This window comes from Haemaphysalis longicornis, unplaced genomic scaffold, assembly GCF_048455015.1.
Source record: "Haemaphysalis longicornis isolate Haplotype H1 unplaced genomic scaffold, Haemaphysalis longicornis Haplotype H1 scaffold_5, whole genome shotgun sequence".
NCBI classification, from domain to species: domain Eukaryota; kingdom Metazoa; phylum Arthropoda; class Arachnida; order Ixodida; family Ixodidae; genus Haemaphysalis; species Haemaphysalis longicornis.
The window spans coordinates 46241346-46260259 of record NW_027526385.1 but is presented as its reverse complement, the minus strand read 5'-3'; the positions used below and the strand labels follow the sequence as shown (position 1 = coordinate 46260259).

Here is an 18914-nt window from a genome sequence, read left to right as displayed (position 1 = left end):
AGCTTTGTAAATCAGGGCCCGCTCATTTACTCGCAATACCAAGGATTGCTACTCTGGCAGTTATTCTGATGCAAAAAGGACTGCTCAACTGATAGCAACGCGACGTCGGTATTGCGCATCCTCGGCAAATGCTAATAGAAGTTCTGTCGAAATAACAGAGCGAAACGCGATGCTACCACGTGCATTTGAAGGTGGCTCTGACGGGCCATTGGTTCTGGCGGGCTGCCGGTTCTGGCGTGGCTGCTGCTATTCCATCACATACTCGCGTCCAGCTGCCAATAACAGCCGGCTTTTTTATTCAGTTTTGGTTCCAAAAACGTTGATTTCGCGAGCCGTTCGCTTCATGCGGGTTCATGTTTGAAATGCAGCTTTCTGCACTTCGACCTTTTTTCATGTGTACTATTAGGTGACATCATTTTTAGGTTGTTAAAACTGAGTGCAGTTGGCCCACCTTACTAATATATGTCACCAATGACTAATCGATCAGTAACTCTGTAATTATTAATCATCCCTTATACACAGCTGGCATGTTTTAGTTTTCTTCCAGCCGTTCTCGGGCTTTGGTCCCATTCCTGCTGATGCCAGGGTCGTTCAAGGTCACCTTCCAGAAAGACACAAGTCTTTTGCCAAAGTAATTTCTAATGGTGCACGTTGCAATTTCCTGGCACACATGGATGCTGAAATCGACTGAAATCAACTACAGCACGCTGCTCTGACGAGTAATGCGGCAATAATTTAAAAAAAAAAAAAAAAAAAAAGAACTCGACCCAAACTGAAAGTGCAATTAGCTCCCCCCCCCACCCAAAAGACAGCCAAGCTAGGAGGGACATTAAAAAGCACTTGAGAAACAACACCGCTGCAGTAGAAGAAGCGGACACGAAGGAACGCGCTGTGCGACACTTGCAAAATGTAACTTTAATTTTTCTTCACAGAAGGACAAGCATCAGCCATACGTCGATTTCGCTCGAATTTTGCTTTAGTTAAGCTCGGACAGGCTCCCAAACAAACAAACAAGCAAATTAGAAACTTTCAAAAAAAAAAAAAAAAAAAAAAAAAGGCAGGGACCAGAATGCACCTGGTATGCAGGGAGGTAAGGCGTTCGCTCGTTCACATGGAGAATGACGGCAACTTGCTGCTTCCAACAGAGCTCCCAGGCTGATCGTCGTCTTGCTGACCGGCACACTGTGATGGGAAAAAAGATCCATGATCTTCTTTTTTTTGTCTTTTTAATGCTAAAATCATGTCTTCAAGTATTTGCTAAGACGTTAAGCAGCAGGTTTTTAAAGGGGGCCACGAAGAAAAAATAAAAGTTTGTTTTATTCGAAAGATTTCGTATTATATAGTGCCCCCGGCGCTTGTCCGGAAGCAAACGATGCTTTATTCACTGCGTAATTAATCAATTTAAGCTAAAATTTTGGCTCTTGCACCAAAACGTGGGCGTGAACGACGTTTGCTTGAACAACGTTTGCAATGACATCATAAGAACAGGTCTTTCAGCTAAACTTGGTGCGGAGCGGAGAGTTGTTTACAGTAAGTCAACCTAGACTTCAATCGGGGGGGGGGGGGGTCAAAAACAGGTTGGCGTTTCAGTGGCACCCCAATATGGTCCAGAGAAGAGACATTCTGTGAGTAATGCTTATTCTCACAAGAGTGGTGTAGATACGTGAAAGAATTAATGTATGGCAGCCCTCTTTCCGCTAGCAGTGTTCGTGACAACCTACACCAATCCTGGTGATCAATCCGATCCCTTGACATTCGAGTGGATTCGAGTAATCAACTCTGCTAATCCATTGCTGTAAACTCAAGTATAACTGCATGCACCTAGAATTTACGCTTAAAAGAGATGAGCTTACGATTAGCGGGAACAGAAAGAAAGCTTCCAATGGCAAAAACCTGAAATTTTTACGTCCCTGTCGTGAAAATCCACACTCACCTTTTGTATATACTTGGGGTCTACAGCTATGTCCTGGTCCATCTGTTTCAACTTCTCATTGAGCTGGATGAATTTTCGCATCTGGGAAGGGGCATAACAAGAGCGCAAAGACATATGGCATGAACTGAAGAACGGTTTAGGCCAATAACTGCCCCCACAAAAATGGGGGAACAACCCAGTAGCTCCCTCTTTCCTTGTCTCCTTCACGATGCTGACTGCGGCTGTTGCATTCCGCAGGCGCTTACAACGAAATAAGTTTTGTTTACGCAAAAACACTGCCACGGCAGAATTGCACAAATTTCCATAAATGCTTTTTTGGGTTGGGCCGAGAAACTTGTTTCGGTCTAAGGGCAAGTAGGCATGTTTGACAAAATGAATAAACTGAAAATTATGGCTAACATGCCAGGAATGCTGTACGAGACATTTCTGAGCGCCGTAACTGAAAACATAAAAAATGACTTTTGTAGTTGTCGTATCAACGCCAGGCCAATGCTACTTCTTCTAGTTTCGGTTCTATTATTGCATGCCTAGAGGCAGTGGCGCTGGGGAAACACTCCTCCTCTCATTTTAAGTGCAGTGCACTTTATAAGCGACCCCAAACCTTCCACAGTCCGCAGTCCTCCTATCCCCTAGCAACGGCGTGGAGCGGAGAGGAGCGTCGGTAGCAACGGCGCAGTGACGTCACTCACCACGTGACGACACGCCCCTCACCGCTCCTCTCCCTTCCCCGCGCCGTGACGTCACATACTCCACCTCCTCTCCCCTCGCTCGGCTGCCGTGCACCGCTGTGTGTCACTCTCCCTCCCCGCGCCGTGACGTCACGCAACCGCACCTCCTCTCCCCTCGCTCGGCTGCAGCTCCCTCTCCCCTTGCGCTCGCCTCCTCTCTCAGCCACCTGGCTCGGCGCGGCGTACCCCCCTATATATGCAGCGATAAACCGCCAGACCTCCGTGGGTCGGCTCGCGCGCGCTCTCTCGCTACAGTCTCCTGCTCGCTCTGCTCCAGTTTAGACCGTTCGCTGGCTGGGCGCCTCTCAAGGCGATGTCAGAATTACTACGCCGTGTACTCTCGGCGCAAGAAATGCATTCGCACTTCCTCACGATTCCCTTCGGGGAGGTGGGGGCAATTTTTTGTTCTTTCCGCTTCTCTCCGGCGCGCTGGGGGCGCGCATACGCGATAACAGTCACCGCAGTTGCTGCTTCTGCACGGCGAGCAGCGAGGCCGGCGCGCGTCTCATGTAGTGGGTGATTTCTCGTATGTGCTCCCTCGGACATTACGGTGCTACAAAAGGGACGCCAAGAACACCAGGATGAATCGTAACACGAAGACTCTGAGTGCTGTTAGCAAAAGGTGAGAACGTCGTTCGTATGCCGTACGTGAAGCTGAGCTGAAGGATACGACTTGTGTTGTGCGTGTGCTGTGCTTGAAGACAGACAACCTTGTCTGTGTTGTATTGGTCATCGGTGTTTCTCGCCACACGTCGCGTTCGCGCATGTAACGCGAATAAAGTGTTCACGTGATATTCGAGCTGGCGTTGTTACTGCTCAAGCGGCGTGGCTTCGTGCCGGTGGAGCGAGGCCGGCGAGGCTTGCCCGTTGGAGGCAGCGGGGTGGCGGCGGCGGTTGCCGGGTGGGAATGGGGGGGACACGGGGAGGGGGGAAGAAATCCAACCGGCATGAGAGGGGAGAGCGTTACCTCTCTCCCACGCAAGCTACGCGCCCTCGCATTGTTGCCATGGCAATTATAACACCTTCAAGGCCAACATGGCGGCGGCGTTGCTAGGGCAACAACAACGCAGTAATGTTTCCCCAGGCTCACCAGGGGAGAATATGCCGCATGAGTCACAATTAGCCCGGACGCTGGGTTGAAGGCTAAGAGTCCGCCTCCTGTCAACGCCAATAAATAAAACCAAAACACTGGGTATTGTGTACACAGACTTTTTTAGGAGAACAGTCCAGACTCCAAGCCTAAGAGTGCACACGAGAATCACAACACTTTCACATGCCATGCGTGCGCACGTAGAAACATTTTGAGAGTCTGCGTATGCCATGATTTTGTCAACGTTTTAAGCGGGCGAGCGTGCAAAGAAGCGGTTGCTGCGACCACCGTACCTCCTCCTCGAACCTCTTGAACATGACCGGCGTGTTGTACTTCTCGGGGTTGTCCACAAACACCACCATGCCGTCCTTCTGGTTGATCGAAGCAAATATCTCCTCGTCTTCAATCTGCACGAACAAATAAAAAAAAGGGGGAAGGACATTAGACTTGATCAGTCACAGACCACGGCTGGCGAGGTGCTACATAGACTTCAAACGTGTGTGGTGGTTCTAAACCCCAAATATGTTAGCTTGTGGGCTGGCAAAAGTGATGGTAATGACACATCACGTACTGTTACAGAAAATGAAAGCATGAAACGAGCCCCCCCTTTTTTTCTTTTGCTCCTTCATTTCTTGAAGGGGAAAATGAACATTTCATTGTTCATTGCACTCATGGGACCTTTCCTTGCCTAGTACGGTAGCATATCATAGGCAATTTTGATGTGCTGTAATTTCAATAACAAACAGAATGCTGCAAAGTGTGGCTACCTGTAAAATAACCATTTTCTTTTTTTTAGTACAATGCGAATGTATATTTCTTTAGCTTGCTACTTGAATAGAGGTGCTAGTGCATTCTGGTGGTGTTTCAATTATAAGCATGAAGTGTTTAATGGCACCCTTACCAAGATTGTTCGTCTAATTCAAGGTGCACAAAAACTCGGCAACCCATATTTGTTTATTACTGTATTTACTCGCGTAATGATCGCACCCCTGAAGTTCGTCATCAAAATATGACATTTTTTTATTTCCCGCGCAATGATCGCACCTTGAACTTGCCGCAGCCAAATGTCGTATGTATGCCAAGTCTAGACGACGACGGTCGTGCTTACCTTAGTTTCCTCCTCTTTCAAAGTGGACACGGCTACGTTATTGCCGCGGACTTGATGATATTAGCGATATCGGCAAGCGCGAGTTCATTATTGGTGCGGAAGAAACTCTCACTAAACGCACATAATGTACTCACAAAACTTATAAAAAAATGCGCTCGGCTTGGTGTGTCGGCGGCCGTGTCTTGATGTCCCACACTGTGACAGCAGCAGCCACTTATTGGTCGACCTGTTCTCACCTCGCAAGAAACTCATTCCAGCGCGTTCCGTAATTCCAGCGCATTCCACAATGAAAACACTGCATTTTGCATCACTCGGTGGTCATTCAGTGGTCAGTAGAGTTATTAGTTTTTATTTGTTATGTTTATTACGTTTATGAGACTTCCCGTAAATATTCTGAGCTGCAACTTGCGTTTCTTGCGCTGAAACTTTTTCCTGAAAAATTTACCTCGCGTAATGATCGCACCCCTAACTTTGCATCATATTTTTGGAAAAAAAAGTGCGATCATTACGCAAGTAAATACGGTAGATACCTCACCGGAAAATGGTATTTGGTTCCATCACTGAAACTAACAGTACAAAGTAATAAAAGCAGAACAAGTGGCCCGATCCACTATGATGTCAGCAATTGTGATATAAAACAGCTCCTGTGCCACCAAAAAAATGTGGTAGCATTTGCCCGTCTGGTGAAATGGTGACATTGAGCTAATCCTGGACTGGGATCCAAATTTGTAACACTTTCTCAGAGAAGTAACTCCCTAGTCTACCGTAAATTGTCCTCTGATAAATGCTTCGATAAAGCTTTTTTTGTCGGAGCTCACTGCAATACCTCTCTACGCATTCACACATTCGCAAAAACATATCTTCCGAACGAATGTGGCAAAAAAACTTATTGAAGCTAACTACACCCTGCAGCTACTCGAAATGCCCAAAATATTCGAATTGCTGGTGCTGTATGTGAAAATTCTGGTGAGTTGAAGAACCTTGCAGGCTAATCATGCTAGAAAAACAAAAAACAAACAAACAAACAAAAAAAAAAAAGACTGTCTTATCTCACAACTGCCAGAGTTACCTCCGGGAAATTCTCACAGCAGTTTCTATAAAAGCTGGCTGGCCTAAAATTTGCTTAATAATATTGCCTCCCAATGTTACCTAACACAATGTAAAGCCACTGAACCCAACCTAACTTATTTCTACCGAGGGTGTTCAACCCTAGTGAGCATGTAATAACTTACCGAAATCCAGCCCAACTGCAACAAACCTAACCTAACCCAGCCCAATGACACCGAACACGACCTATATTAAACCTGATCCAACTCATTCTAGAAGTCCTGTGTATCGATCGCTTGATATAGTAATAACCAGAATGAAAGAAAGCATTAATAAAAACATGAGCGAAAACTCTGAAAATTCCAAAAAGAAAGAAAAAAAAGGGAGAAAACACTGCCCCCCTGCCGGACTCGAATCTAGGCCTCCCCGTTTCAATGCAGGTGCTTTAAGGAGCTTTTTGGGGAATATTTGTACCAGAGAATCTTTGGGTAGCGTGACTTCCGTGAGAAATTTCTGGCAGTAATTCTCATGGCTGCCATGATGATAATCACTTAACTCTTTTAGACACTATGTACACAACTGTGTACATTTCAATCCTGCAGTTTTTAGATTAAAAAAAAAAAAACCAGAACTGAAAGTTTTCGCTAGTTTAGCATAATTTTCTATCCTTCATCTAACAATGGAGATTTTAGGGCTATCTTGTGGCTAGTAAGACTAATACGACTGTAAACAAACAAAATGGCGCTGCACGCGACGGATTCAGCAGGTGAGCTTTTTCAACTCTTTCTCCTCGTTTTATCAAAAGACTTGCGGCCATACAAAATATAGTAACAATGCATATCACACAAATATATACGTAAGTAGAAATATTCAGTGCTACTTGATGCTCCTGACCTATGTGACCCTATATACACAATTCTGTACATGACTGTCAAAATAACTAAGATTGTGTTGAGGTCAGTAACCTGACAATTCATCTTATTTGGTGACACACAGAGCATAGAAACAATAAAAACAACTCTGTTGGAAAGAAATAGCGAGCAGCGTCTGAAAGGGTTAAAAAAAAAAACACGCATAAAAAAGAGAAAGATGAACTCGAGTGAGCCCACTTGCCATGTTCAGTATGTGCCTCTCAGCGTCCCTAACGCCCTCGAGCTGCACTCGACTGGCCATGTCTGTCAGGGACAGGGTCAGGAACGTCTGCACAGGTCACGAGGGGTCAGAGGTCAAGGGTCACACAATGCAAATTAGAAATACTAACAGAGACGGAGAGACAACACTGCGGTTAACACTGCGGTTCTCGTTTTCCCGAAGCCCGCAAATGGCCCTGTCGGCAGCACACCGAAAATGAAGTCCGGCGTGCTTTGGCTCACGTACGGTCATGGTCAAAAGTTGCCAAGCTTCGAAATTAGTTGCTGCCGCAGTTGTGCTGCGAGATTCACCCGATCATGCACAGTTTTTTCTCGAATCAGCAGAGTCCATTTAGTAGTCCATGGTTGACTACTAAATGTCTCAAGTGTTTTTTTCTTTCCTTTTCCTTGGGCGGTGGCTTGAGAACTTTTGGAGAAAGCTTATTAACCGCTGAAAGTGCTGTGGCTGGATTTTTTGCAAGTTTGAAAGCAGCCAATTTGAAAAGGGCAGTGAAACAATTAGTGCAAATGGTTCATTCCCCAAATTGCCGTAATACAACTGCTAGCATATATTCTACATCCAAATTTACCCAAACAAAGATTGAATAGGTATATATAAAAAAAAGAGCTTAGTTGCATGCTAAACTCTCGAAAATGGCAACTCCACAGGGGGTTGCCATTTTTTTCTTTGTGTTAGAATATGCAAAATCATTACATGCCAACTGCCGAGACTATTTCTGCACAGTTAAATCTTCAACATAGCACCACCTGGGCTCGTTTCTTTGTCTTTTCTTAAAGCCCAAATAGACAAGTTGGGGACATCACCTTGGTTAATCGCTGAATGTTCTTCTTGTAGAGGGATGCCAGGCACTGTTTGGCGAGACCAGTGTTGTTGTCCTGGGAGAAAAAAGGACAAGTACGAATAAACACATGGGACACATGACCATAAGCTAACAAACAGCAACCAAAATGTGTATACAGTAAGACTTCGTTATAGTGAAGTTGACATGGAGAAAACTTTTTATGGCCAGAATTTTGATGTAGGCAGTGGGCACAGCTTCAGTTCAAACGCCACTGGAATTTAAGCAGCACATTTCAACAGCTACTGCCAAAGATGGTTGAGCAAACTTGCGCTCACCAAAAACTGCGCTCAAAAGTCATAAACCTTTTTACACATTTGTGAATTGCTCACATTTTATACAGTACTCTCATTTACAGCAACGCATTCCCTCCATAAAATAAAGTTCTCTTTAAAGTGCTCTGGCCATAGGAATCATTCTTCACACACTACTCCACAAACTGTACGTTCCAGAGAACCGCAACTAATTCTACTGTATGCACACGGGAAGCTTCGAAGGCGAAATGAAGGACCAACTCAGACATCTTGGAGCATTACAGCGGCCTCACTCTGCCAAGCAAGTCGCGGTCGTCTCACCCGAGAAAAAGTTTCCGCGTGCTTGGCGAGGACGGTCCTGACTTCGTCCGGGTTGTTCGAGGTGTAAGCCGAAGCCAGGTCTAGGTACGCCAGGCTCAATGGCTGGGGAAAAAAAAGAGAAGTACACGTCACTCACACAACTGGAAAACAACACTTATGAGATGGTGTGTAGCCGTCTGCATAAACTTTTAATCACTCTCCCTTTCTTGATGACAACCTCCTTTCAATGTCAATACTAAAACAATACGCAACATAGAAAAAAAAAGTCCTCACATGTCCTTTATGTGCTGGAAATTGACTAAGCATGCAAATGAACACTCCAAATGTTGCATGAGGTCAAGTAACACAGCTCCTTTGGTGAATGGGGTGCCATAATCAGTCAGTCAATCAATCAATCAATCAATCAATCAATCCATCAATAAATCGTGCCATAATCAGTCAGTCAATCAATCAATCAATCAATCAATCAATCAATCAATCAATCAATCAATCAATAAATAAACAAATCAATCAATAGTGCAACCACGCAATAGGTGTGTATGTTGCTTGTTGCCGCGTTTGCTGTTTTTGCTATCACACTTTACCCTGGTCACAGGATGTTTGCGCATTACTGCTATTGTTTTTGTTCCTAGTTCGAGCAATTATTATTGAACCTTTATAAAATGCCTACCATACGCAATGCCCTTGTCCTGTAGTTGCCTTGTGCATCAAGGCGTTTTTCCTCTCCTTTCCACAGTCCTGCCAGTTTTCAACAGAATCATTTTCGCCGAGTACAAATTAGGCAATGTGAGAGTTGACGTTAACTGCATCCCGTGGCAGAATTTTTAGAAATTCTCAGGAATAAGCAAAAAGGATCACACAGGCTGTTCTGCAAGAACTGCGGGAGGAAAGAGGAACTATTCGGTAAGACACTATTCCAACCTTTATCCTACTTCATGGGGTAAGAGTAACAGAACATAAAACTTGGTCGCCACCTCAACTTTCTTCCGGACAATGTCAAAGCAAAATGTTCTTTTTTTTTTGCTACACAGTCATTAAACAGCTTCTGCACAAGTCTCACTCCAACAGATGGCTTTGATGTGCTAGTCATGTCTTTGCCTTGGTTTGCTTGGTTACAGCTGAGTGAAACCACAATTTACTTTTACCGTAACTGCCGTCTTATTATCAATTAATATTAATATACTAATATTGCTCTCGTCCCTGCACTGCTCTCTTTCAAACATGCCACAGCATTAATTAGCCCGAGCCTTCATGTCCTGCACTAAATGTGGGATACAAATCGAGATAGTCACTGCAAGCAAAAAAACTCTCAGGTGGACGGAAACATGTTGCCTGGTCTCGACAACGGTGCCAAGCCTACAATCTTTGCTTCAACAAGCTGTTTCCACTGCTCCAACCTCTGGCTTTCAGCGGTAGCAAATGTACAACAAACTGTCCCGGGGAGCCACTTACCCTGATGAACCTGGTGACCACCTGAGAAGTGTACTTGGGCAACGTGGGAAGCTGCAAGGGTTCGAGCGAAAACAGTTGGACTGTTAAACAACCCACTCAAGCCTCAATTTCTTCACAAATGTACTAGGCATCACACAGAGGTATGTCACGTTACACGAAAGAAACATGGGTAACTTCTGCCATGCTCGATTTGGAGAAAAATCCTCCCTCCAGTTCAGTGAAGTTTTAGAAATGAACTGAAATGAATATAAAAAGCGAGCAATAAAAGTGAAATCCCTCCTCCCCTCCTCAAGAAAGACGCATGATTCGGGTGCAGTCCCAAGCCCCAGTCTCAAAGAGGGACCATGAGGACAAAATACAAGTTTAGTTAGCTCAAGGGTCTGCCCCGCCAGAATGGCAATCATGCCCATTTCAATGGAAACATCAAACAAGCTACGTACTAAAGATTTAGCGCACTGCTTGCAACGTCATAAGGACTAAATGGAAATTGATGTATGACGAGCGCCAGCGGTTCACGAGTTTCGAACGGTTATGACTACATAAACCGCCTGGCTTTTGAAGCCCCTAGGTTACGCCGCGACGATGGAACGCCGTGTGGCTCTACTTGGGTCCAGCATGTGAGCTACGACGACAAGGCGAGCCCCTAAAGTGCTCGGCACTTATTATATTTCGGGAAGTGCAATACGCCACTGGGCAAAAAATAGAGAGAGACTGTGCCGCACGCCCAAACAATATATTAGTAATCTTTCTGCACGCTATTTTTTTGTTTTTTGTGGGGGGAAGGGGGTGGGGGGGGAGGGGTGTTCTAACATTCTAACACCGAAACATTAGCCCTGGCTACGTACCTGGTAACATCCCTTGGCAGGCAATTTTTACACAATTGCCATTAGTGTTAACCACTTCCACATTCGCTCTTTGTGACATCTTATCAGCCAACACAGAAATACCGATGGGAGCAACAGACTGGAATTCTTTCTTTGCTTGTTAATGTCTAACCGTCCGAATGAGTTCCCCACTGCCTACCACATGCCCATCAAGTGCATACCAAAAGTGACTAGTAGGGTTGCCACCTTTCCTTAAAAAACAAACCAGCCCTGGGGGGGGATGGAGCAGGCATAGTATATAGAAGGATTAATTTGTTCTGACAAACAGACGCAATGTTTTTTTTTACATGCAATGCCAGTTATTGTAGCATTTTTCTATAGAGAAACCAACATAGAGTTTATGCGGAAAGTAACCGAGATCTTCTGTACGGGAAATCTCTGAACGCGACTTTTCCGGAGATGCGTACTGAAAGCGACGTATTTTGTTTGCTCGTGTGTCTTTGCGCACCTTGTCAACACAAATTTATCGCCGCAGTTGCTGAATTGACTCTAACATCCCTTAAAAACAGTGGGATTCATAAACAGTCTGTTTATGCGCCTAACAGTCTCGTGACCAGCGCTTTTCCTCAGAGGTGCACTCAAGCAGTGGGCGAGGATGACTCACCTTGCCATAAAGGATGAGAGCCATGAGGATGTACTTCTTGTACGCTTCGAGCATGATGTGGCTCACGGCCATGCTTGTAGTGGTGACAGCCTGAAAAACGAGCACATTGTGAGCCCCCCCAGCGTAAACCTCCCGTTTCTTCCTATGGTTTATATCACTGAACCAAAGCACATTGTTAACACGAACAGAGTGACATACAAGGGCCTGAGCAAAAACCGCTAAAGTTTTCACCGCCTGCGCAGATTCCTTCTCTCTCTCTCAAATAATTGTTTCGAGTATGTAACATTAATAAAACTGGCATTGTACTAAGTTTGTTAAAACTAAGCACACTTGCGTTTGTTAACCATGGCATGTAAGGGGCAACCTCATTAACTTTAAATGCCTGTTCAAATGAGCCCCAGCAGCCCGTGTCAAACGACACTACGATGCAACACAGAAGCTGAACAGCCCATTGGATACCAAACAAGTGGCCCATGAACACTAATTTAGCGAAGACTCAAGCTAAGAAATGCCGAGACAATTTACGACGGCATAAACTTGTATGGATTGCAATATAAAGTTACGTTCGTACGGTGCAGTTGTTTGGATATTACAAACACTACCTACCCACCAACACGGTAATGTGCAAGCGTGCATGAAGCATTTAATTGCAGTTTCTGGATTTTGTTTCTCGACATGTACTTCAATTACCTGCATCCCACTAAATTAGGATTCATACCAACTATTTTGGCTTTTCCTCTCCCTGCGATAATATACCCTTTGGCATAATTGAACACAGTCCCAGAGACGCGCGTTCGCTTCTTTTTCCCACAACAGGGCAAGGAGAGAGCAGCGGTGGGGCCCTCAAAGCCATCGCTCGAGATCGGGAGGTTGCCCAGAATGTTGGCCTGTGCCACGAAGGTTTGATCAAGACCTTGCTCGCTGCACTTAGAGGAGAGCAAGTGCACAGTACCGTATTTATTTGTATATAAGGCGTTTTTTTTTCTTCTAAAATCCAGTCTCAAAGTCATACCCTGCCTTATAATCAAAGCTCAGTATATATACATGGAGATATTTTTTTGACGATCCAAACTACACCCTTGCTTTATAATCGTGACTGCCTTATAATCAAAAAATACGGTAAGTGATTTGTGTTAGCGTCTTCGGCAGGAGCCGTGCAGAAGGAGCAGTTGTTGGTAAATGGGACACAGAATCAGTTTCTCCTGCCCAGGAAGAGAGCAGGAGAAACTATACAACACTGATCTTCTAGGAATGGCATATCATAACGCCTTACACCATGAAAGCACATGACTTTTAACCGAAACCAGCACTGACAGCTGAAATTTTTTAACCCTGTAATGCCGAACGTATCATATAAGGTGCGCCACCTTTAGGATTTTTTTTTTCACTCGCACCTGGGCCTTTCGACTGCCTAGAAATGCCCACTCTATCATTTCTGATACCTCCTAAGCCTTTTTCAAAAATGTATGGCTCGGAAACTGGCCGCATGGAGTCCCAAATACAATTTGAAAGATGCATTCCTCCAACATAAGCGCGCCTGGCGGTTCTACACTGACTTTCAATGGGTGTATGATGCACTTTTTTTTTGTATATGATACATTATAACCTACTTTATACGTAGGTATACATATACCGACATATATCTACATTATATATGTAGGTATAAATATACTTACTTTTTATGCATTTATAATTCATTATGTAATTTTATAACCCTGGGAGAAAAAAAATGTTTCCTTCGAGCTTCTTTATTGTTTGTGTCACAAACTATGGGTGCGTTCCAATTTACCGTTTAGACAGCTTCGTTGCCGTCTTCGCAGACAGTACGCCATGTTAAGCCCCGTTCCAATTCGAACGAAGCAGTCAATGAAGACTGCTTTGAGGAGACAGCATCGAAGTCAGCAACGACGCAGGCTACCTTCCTGTCTAAACTGAAAAGCGACGCCAGCGCCACCTTTTTGCGTTTTTATGTTAAACCAAAAGCACTTGTTCCTTTATTTAAATATTTAGTAAAATTTACTAGTCATGAAGCTGACTTTGCCTAGTTTTTAAATTACGTAACATTTGTAATAACAACGGTAATATTAGTTACGAAACTTGCGGCTTGCTCAACTCAACATGTCTGCAACGACGCTGTCGTCTGCGCTGGTGTTGCGTTTGCGACCGAGGCGCCGTTCCAATTTCATTCCTTTAGACGTCTAGTTAGACTGCTTCGTAGACTGTCTACCAAGCCGTCTGCGAATTGGAACGCAGCATATGACTTCATAAACCATTAGAATTTTTATCGACGGTTTTCATTGTTTGGGCATCACAGGGTCAAACAAACACAAGCTCTCCAATATTTGCTAATTTCGCAGCCGTACGTACCACTTCGAAAAAGTAGAGTGCCCGCTCGTAGTTCTTGAGGGCGGCGTAGATCATCCCTCCGTAGTAGTAGTACAGCAGAAAGTGCTTGGCGTCGTACTGTTCATTCTGTGCACAGATACACAGTGTTCGGGTTCCACTGTCACACCTCCTTCCAAAACCACACGGTTAAAAACAAAAGAGCTGGTTTATCACACGACACCAACGTAGCGCCATACCAGTCAACTTACCTCTCGACTGATATCAGTAATGTCAATGTCCAGGAACTGCAGAGCTGGCTTCAGGCACTTGGCAAGGAGGCAGAGCTGTTAAAAGCAGAAAGGGAGGAAAACAACATTTTTTGTGACAAAACAAAGATTGTTTGCAAAGCCTACCCAGAACTGCACCTGACACTGATACCCCAAAACAACGTGAGCGTTGTTTGCCGCAAGCCTGAAGGTTTGCAATATGAATAGTTCCAGTTGCGATGCAATGAGCTGAAAACAGGAACAGTTCCTATTCCCTCTTTAAAACAAAGGTCGTTATGTCCCTTACATTGCGCACTGAATTGAGTGCTAGACTCTGAAAACGTTCGTATCACTGCAAGAGCACTGCACTCTATTTAGAAGTTCTGATTGATTGATTGATTGATTGTAGGGTTTAACGCACTGACGCAACGCAGACGATGAGGTGCGCCGTAGTGGAGGGCTCCAGATTAATTTTGACCACCTGGGGATCTTTAACGTGCGCCGAAATCCCGTACACATGGGTGTTTTTGCTTTTCGCCTCCATCAGAAAAGCGGCCGCCGCGGCCGGGAATCACACCTGCATCCTCGTGCTCAGCAGCACAACGCCTTAGCCACACAGCCATCGCCGCGGGTATAGAATTAGTCACATGCACCAAGCATCAATGAACCAACCCTTATTAACCACTGTCATTGAAGTTCTGAGACTGGTTAATAAGGATTGGTTCGTTGAAGCTTGGCGCATGCGACTAATTGGCGCACTCGTTCCGCGTGCATGCTTACCGCGCTAAGAATAAAAAATTAAAAAGAAAATCGCAAAATCAATTACGAAATTACACACAAATACCTCGACCAAAACCTGCCTGCCATGTATGAGTACAACGGCTGTGTTCCTGGGAGGGAAGTCACTTTTTCTTACATAGTGCTTCCTGTTATCACTGCCATCTTGTACCACCCTGCATCTTTCCGTAGCGCCTTTTCCTCTTTCCCTAGCATCGTTCCCTAGTAAAAGGAACCAAAGTATGCCCACAAGGTAGTGTTGTACGACCGGGCTGTCCCCTCCTTTGCATTGTTAAACTTCCAGCTCAAAACGACACAAGTCACGCCTGTGATTGTGATTTCAAAGCGCAAAAGGGCAAGGTTGGAGAGAAGGACACAAGCTAGGCGCTGTTTCTAGTGGGATCCTTACCCCCATCCTTGCAATTTAACCCCGAAATTAAGTCAATAGCTTCCGCCCCCCTACACTTCATAGCTGATTGATTGATTGTAGGGTTTAATGCACCGACGCAACGCAGGCGATGAGGCGCACCGTAGTGGAGGGCTCCGGATTAATTTTGACCATCTCAGGATGTTTAACGCGCACTAAAATCTGGTACACACAGGCGTTTTTGCTTTTCGCCTCCATCAGAAAAGCAGCACTTCATGGTTCACCTACCGTAAGAGGTGTGTAACTGTGCCAATTTCAACCATCCTAGTCCAAGCTTACCCCAGTAGGATTCCCCCCAAGGTTCCCCAGTGTACCATCCCCCAAAAAAACACAAGCGGCAAGGAGTTCTACAGCAAAGTCTTTGCGGACAGTCTGTCGTACCGTACTGCCTTCGTAGACAAATTAAGAGAGAGAAATGTGTTGTAAGTGGCAGCGGTGAGACTGAGAATGGGTGCCATCGAAGGCACATTGAGAGAGTCTTTGCATAAGGGTGCTGCGATCAATGCGGATGTGATGTCCAGCATTGAAACAGTAGTTTGAAAGACAGCCCGCTGCAGAGCCAGCACTTAGAGCCACTAAATAAGCTACGCTGGGTCTAGCCAGCCCCGTGACGAATACTTGCTGCACCTCGAAAACCCTAAATACTTATGGATATGTGACGGCTAACAACTGTATTCAGATTCCAACAGCAGCAGGGATCAGAGGAAGCATGCTACATTTCAAAGAAGCTTCGAACGGAAAACAAAACAAAACAAAAAAAAAGCACGAGAAATTTTTTTATAGACCCACAATAGGAACAACTCATTAGAAACATACTGTCTGAAGTGGTTGTACCTTTCCAGCAGCTCAAGTGTGACTTCTTGTCTGTTCAGCTTCAAATAAGTATTTTCGTCTCATAACTGCGACTACAAAGTAAGCATGCCCACAGTGGAGTCTCCGGAGAATTCCATTAAAAGAACTCGGACTGCTTTTTGATACAGTACGTCGATTACGGAAGCATTTACCCGATTGACAGAGTCGCTGCATCACAGTGAACCTGTTCAGTAACTGCACCTGAGAGAAGATCGGTAACAGCATGCATTTCGCACTGACATAACCAATGTTCTAGTGCACCATCCATGCTAACCACCACTTGCTGTCATTTTTATTTTAGTTATTACGGCCAGGAACATCACAAATGAACTTTGTTCCTTTTTCGAAGAGACACTAAACACTAAAAACAAGGTTCTTATTTTAGCTGAAAGCCTGAAACGCTTACGGTTTTCTTGCTTTTGGCTTAGTAACAGAACGTGTGTTCTTTGCTTAGAGCAACTTTATTGGGACACAGAGTCAGATGCATGTCAGATGCACTGGCAAGCCAGTAGATTAATGCCTACTGGGGCTTTCAACAAGCTCCACCAAACAACTTCTACAACTTATCAACAGCCTGCAGGACGAAGGCCTCTCCCGTGTTCCCCCAACTGTTCGCGTTCTTGTGATGCTGTAGACCAATCTCTGCCTCCGAATCACTTCAATTCATCCCTCCATCGAGCGAACCGTCCAGCAGTTGTCAGTTCTCTGTATGACATACCCAGCTACAAGTCCCCTTTTCCGTTTTTCAGTGCATTCTCTGATATGGATGCTCGTTTCTCACCCCTAAGCATTACTCCCATCACCATTCTGTTGGGCTGTCTTTGGTGAGTCTGAAAAATTAAGGTAGCATTAACAACTAAACCTTGACTTAAAGGAGCCATGAAGACAAAATACAAGTTCGTTTTATTCAAAATATTTTGTGTTTTATAGTGTCACCAGTGCTTGTCCGGATGCAAACGATGTTTTATTCACTGATAAATTGACCAATGTAAGTTAAAATTTCTATTTTCCCGCTAGATCGTGTGTTTTCGGGGTCTGCAATGACTTCACGGGCACCGACCGCTCTGCAGCCGATTAAGAAGCCTTATTTACCGTTTGGGAAACTAGATGGCGCCACCATACCATGGCAAGGCGTTTTCTGCTTCTGGTTTGTTTGTGGCCGTATTAAAACCTGGCTTGTTTTTTGTTGATGGAGAAAATAATCGTTGCGTGAAACATGGTGCTCGCTCGACAAATATGGTCACGTAAGACGCCATCGTTTGCGTCAATCGGCCAGTGTCGTCTGAGACAACCCCAAAGCCCCGCAGTGCTGTGCATCTAAACGAAGCATAGTGCGCGCAGTACCAACAGCAGTACGCATCGGTACTTCTATGCTTACGTGTCTTTTCGTAAATTCCATTGTTTACTGCACCATTCTTACTGCTGTAAAATGAATATGCATTACATTTAAGCGCAAATGGCTCGTTCGGCAAGCTCATAAGTTCTGCCTAATTTGCGTTTGCTTTTTCCGGCCTCCGCCAATCGCAGAGCTGGCTGGTATGACATCATAGGTTCTGTTGCGGGAAATGAGCTAGTGGGTCGAATGGCCGTTCTCTTTTTTCCTAATTATACAGCTTATTTGTGCGAAGTTTACGTTAAAAGTGGTGTCGGTATGATTCTAATGAGGCAATCTTTTCAATGAACCAAACTTGGATTTTGTCTTCATGGCTCCTTTAAATGTACGCGATCAGATGATGCAGCTGTTTTTCTTTGTTTGTTTAAGGCAAACTTTGCAGCGATACACGAAGACCACCACTAGCAAGGGCTGTCCAGACAGAACGCTGGACTGAAGCGTCTTGTAACACACTCACCTGGCATAAGTCGGCATGGATGGAGGTGAGTTGCGAAGGAAACAGCTGGATCTTGCTGATGGCGAAGCAAAGAAGACTTATCCCCCGCATCGGCTGCCAAAAGAAAATATTGTGACAGCTATCTCATCTGCATCCAGCACGGCGTTGCAAAAAACAACTGCAAGACAATGAATGGTCTTACCTGCTGCCTCTCCACGAGGGCTTGCGTCAGGTGGTGGCAAAGCTCCGCAACTGAAACAGAGAATTTGCGTGATTAGGCCACGAAAAACGCACAGCGTTCGTGAGAACACTTACAAATGTCTGTGGCGATGCGGACGTGTTCCCCGTTGCAGTTCTTTATGAAGTCGTGGACTTGGCTGTACAGGGCTTCGAAGTCGGCAGCGGCCGTCACTCCAAACTTGACGCAGCTGCGAGCGACAGTTTGAGTTAGCTACGACAAAGAAACCCTTCAACCGTTTCTCGAGGATCGTTGGCTACTCACAGAATAGCCAGCACTCCCAACGAATGCTTCTGAAGGTCCAGCGTCTCCAAAGCGTCATCCAAATGGGCAGCATTCCTCGCCAGCAGCTCACTACTCTTACTTATGAAATTGTAAAGTTGAGTGAGACTACCTGGAACGTTGACAAGCGCAAAAATGGGAGAACGTTGAGAAACGCGCGGCGAGACAGAGCATATTTGAAAGAAACGAGCGATCAACCCGACACTGGTAACGCGAGAACTCCGACATGACGTACCGGCGGAGGACATGTTGTGGACAGTGGCCACGAATTGCTCGATGGGGGACGACATTTTTGGGTGCCTGTTCAGTGCCTCGCTCGCTGAAATCCAGACAGCAGCATCAACAAAACTGTCCTGGAACAGCGAGGAGATCCTACTCCACAAGTTTACAAACCACCATTCACATGCACTGCCTGACAGGTTATAGATGGGTAAATGTACCTGCGCTAGGGGTACCCGAGTAATGATTCGGTGGGGTGTTTAGCGCCACCAATGAGAGGCGAGGTGT

The 18914-nt window shown here is 45.2% G+C and overlaps 1 protein-coding gene across 1 annotated transcript; it reads right to left on the bottom strand.

The window, feature by feature from the left end:
• Nucleotides 1-895: 895 nt before the first annotated feature.
• Nucleotides 896-18838, bottom strand: Csn3 (COP9 signalosome subunit 3). The gene is made up of 15 exons (XM_077670331.1): nt 18643-18838; nt 18390-18519; nt 18203-18315; nt 18090-18139; nt 17909-18001; nt 14006-14080; nt 13779-13883; nt 11412-11501; nt 9924-9974; nt 8472-8573; nt 7862-7933; nt 7020-7106; nt 4045-4158; nt 1934-2014; nt 896-1182 (listed from the first exon to the last, which is right to left on the bottom strand). The coding sequence occupies exons 1-15, from the start codon at nt 18695-18697 to the stop codon at nt 1108-1110; spliced, it is 1293 nt and encodes a 430-aa protein (XP_077526457.1). The 5' UTR covers nt 18698-18838; the 3' UTR covers nt 896-1107.
• Between the last annotated feature and the right edge of the window lie 76 nt (nt 18839-18914).

Bases quoted from the DNA above. Each gene is read 5' to 3' on its own strand.
- Csn3 (XM_077670331.1), bottom strand. From the start codon at position 18,697: ATGTCGTCCCCCATCGAGCAATTCGTGGCCACTGTCCACAACATGTCC. The intron at 18,140-18,202 runs GTAAGTGTTCTC...TCTCTGTTTCAG, and splicing joins CCGCATCGCCACAGACATTT to TTGCGGAGCTTTGCCACCAC. The intron at 13,884-14,005 runs GTAAGTTGACTG...ATCTGTGCACAG, and splicing joins TTACTGATATCAGTCGAGAG to AATGAACAGTACGACGCCAA.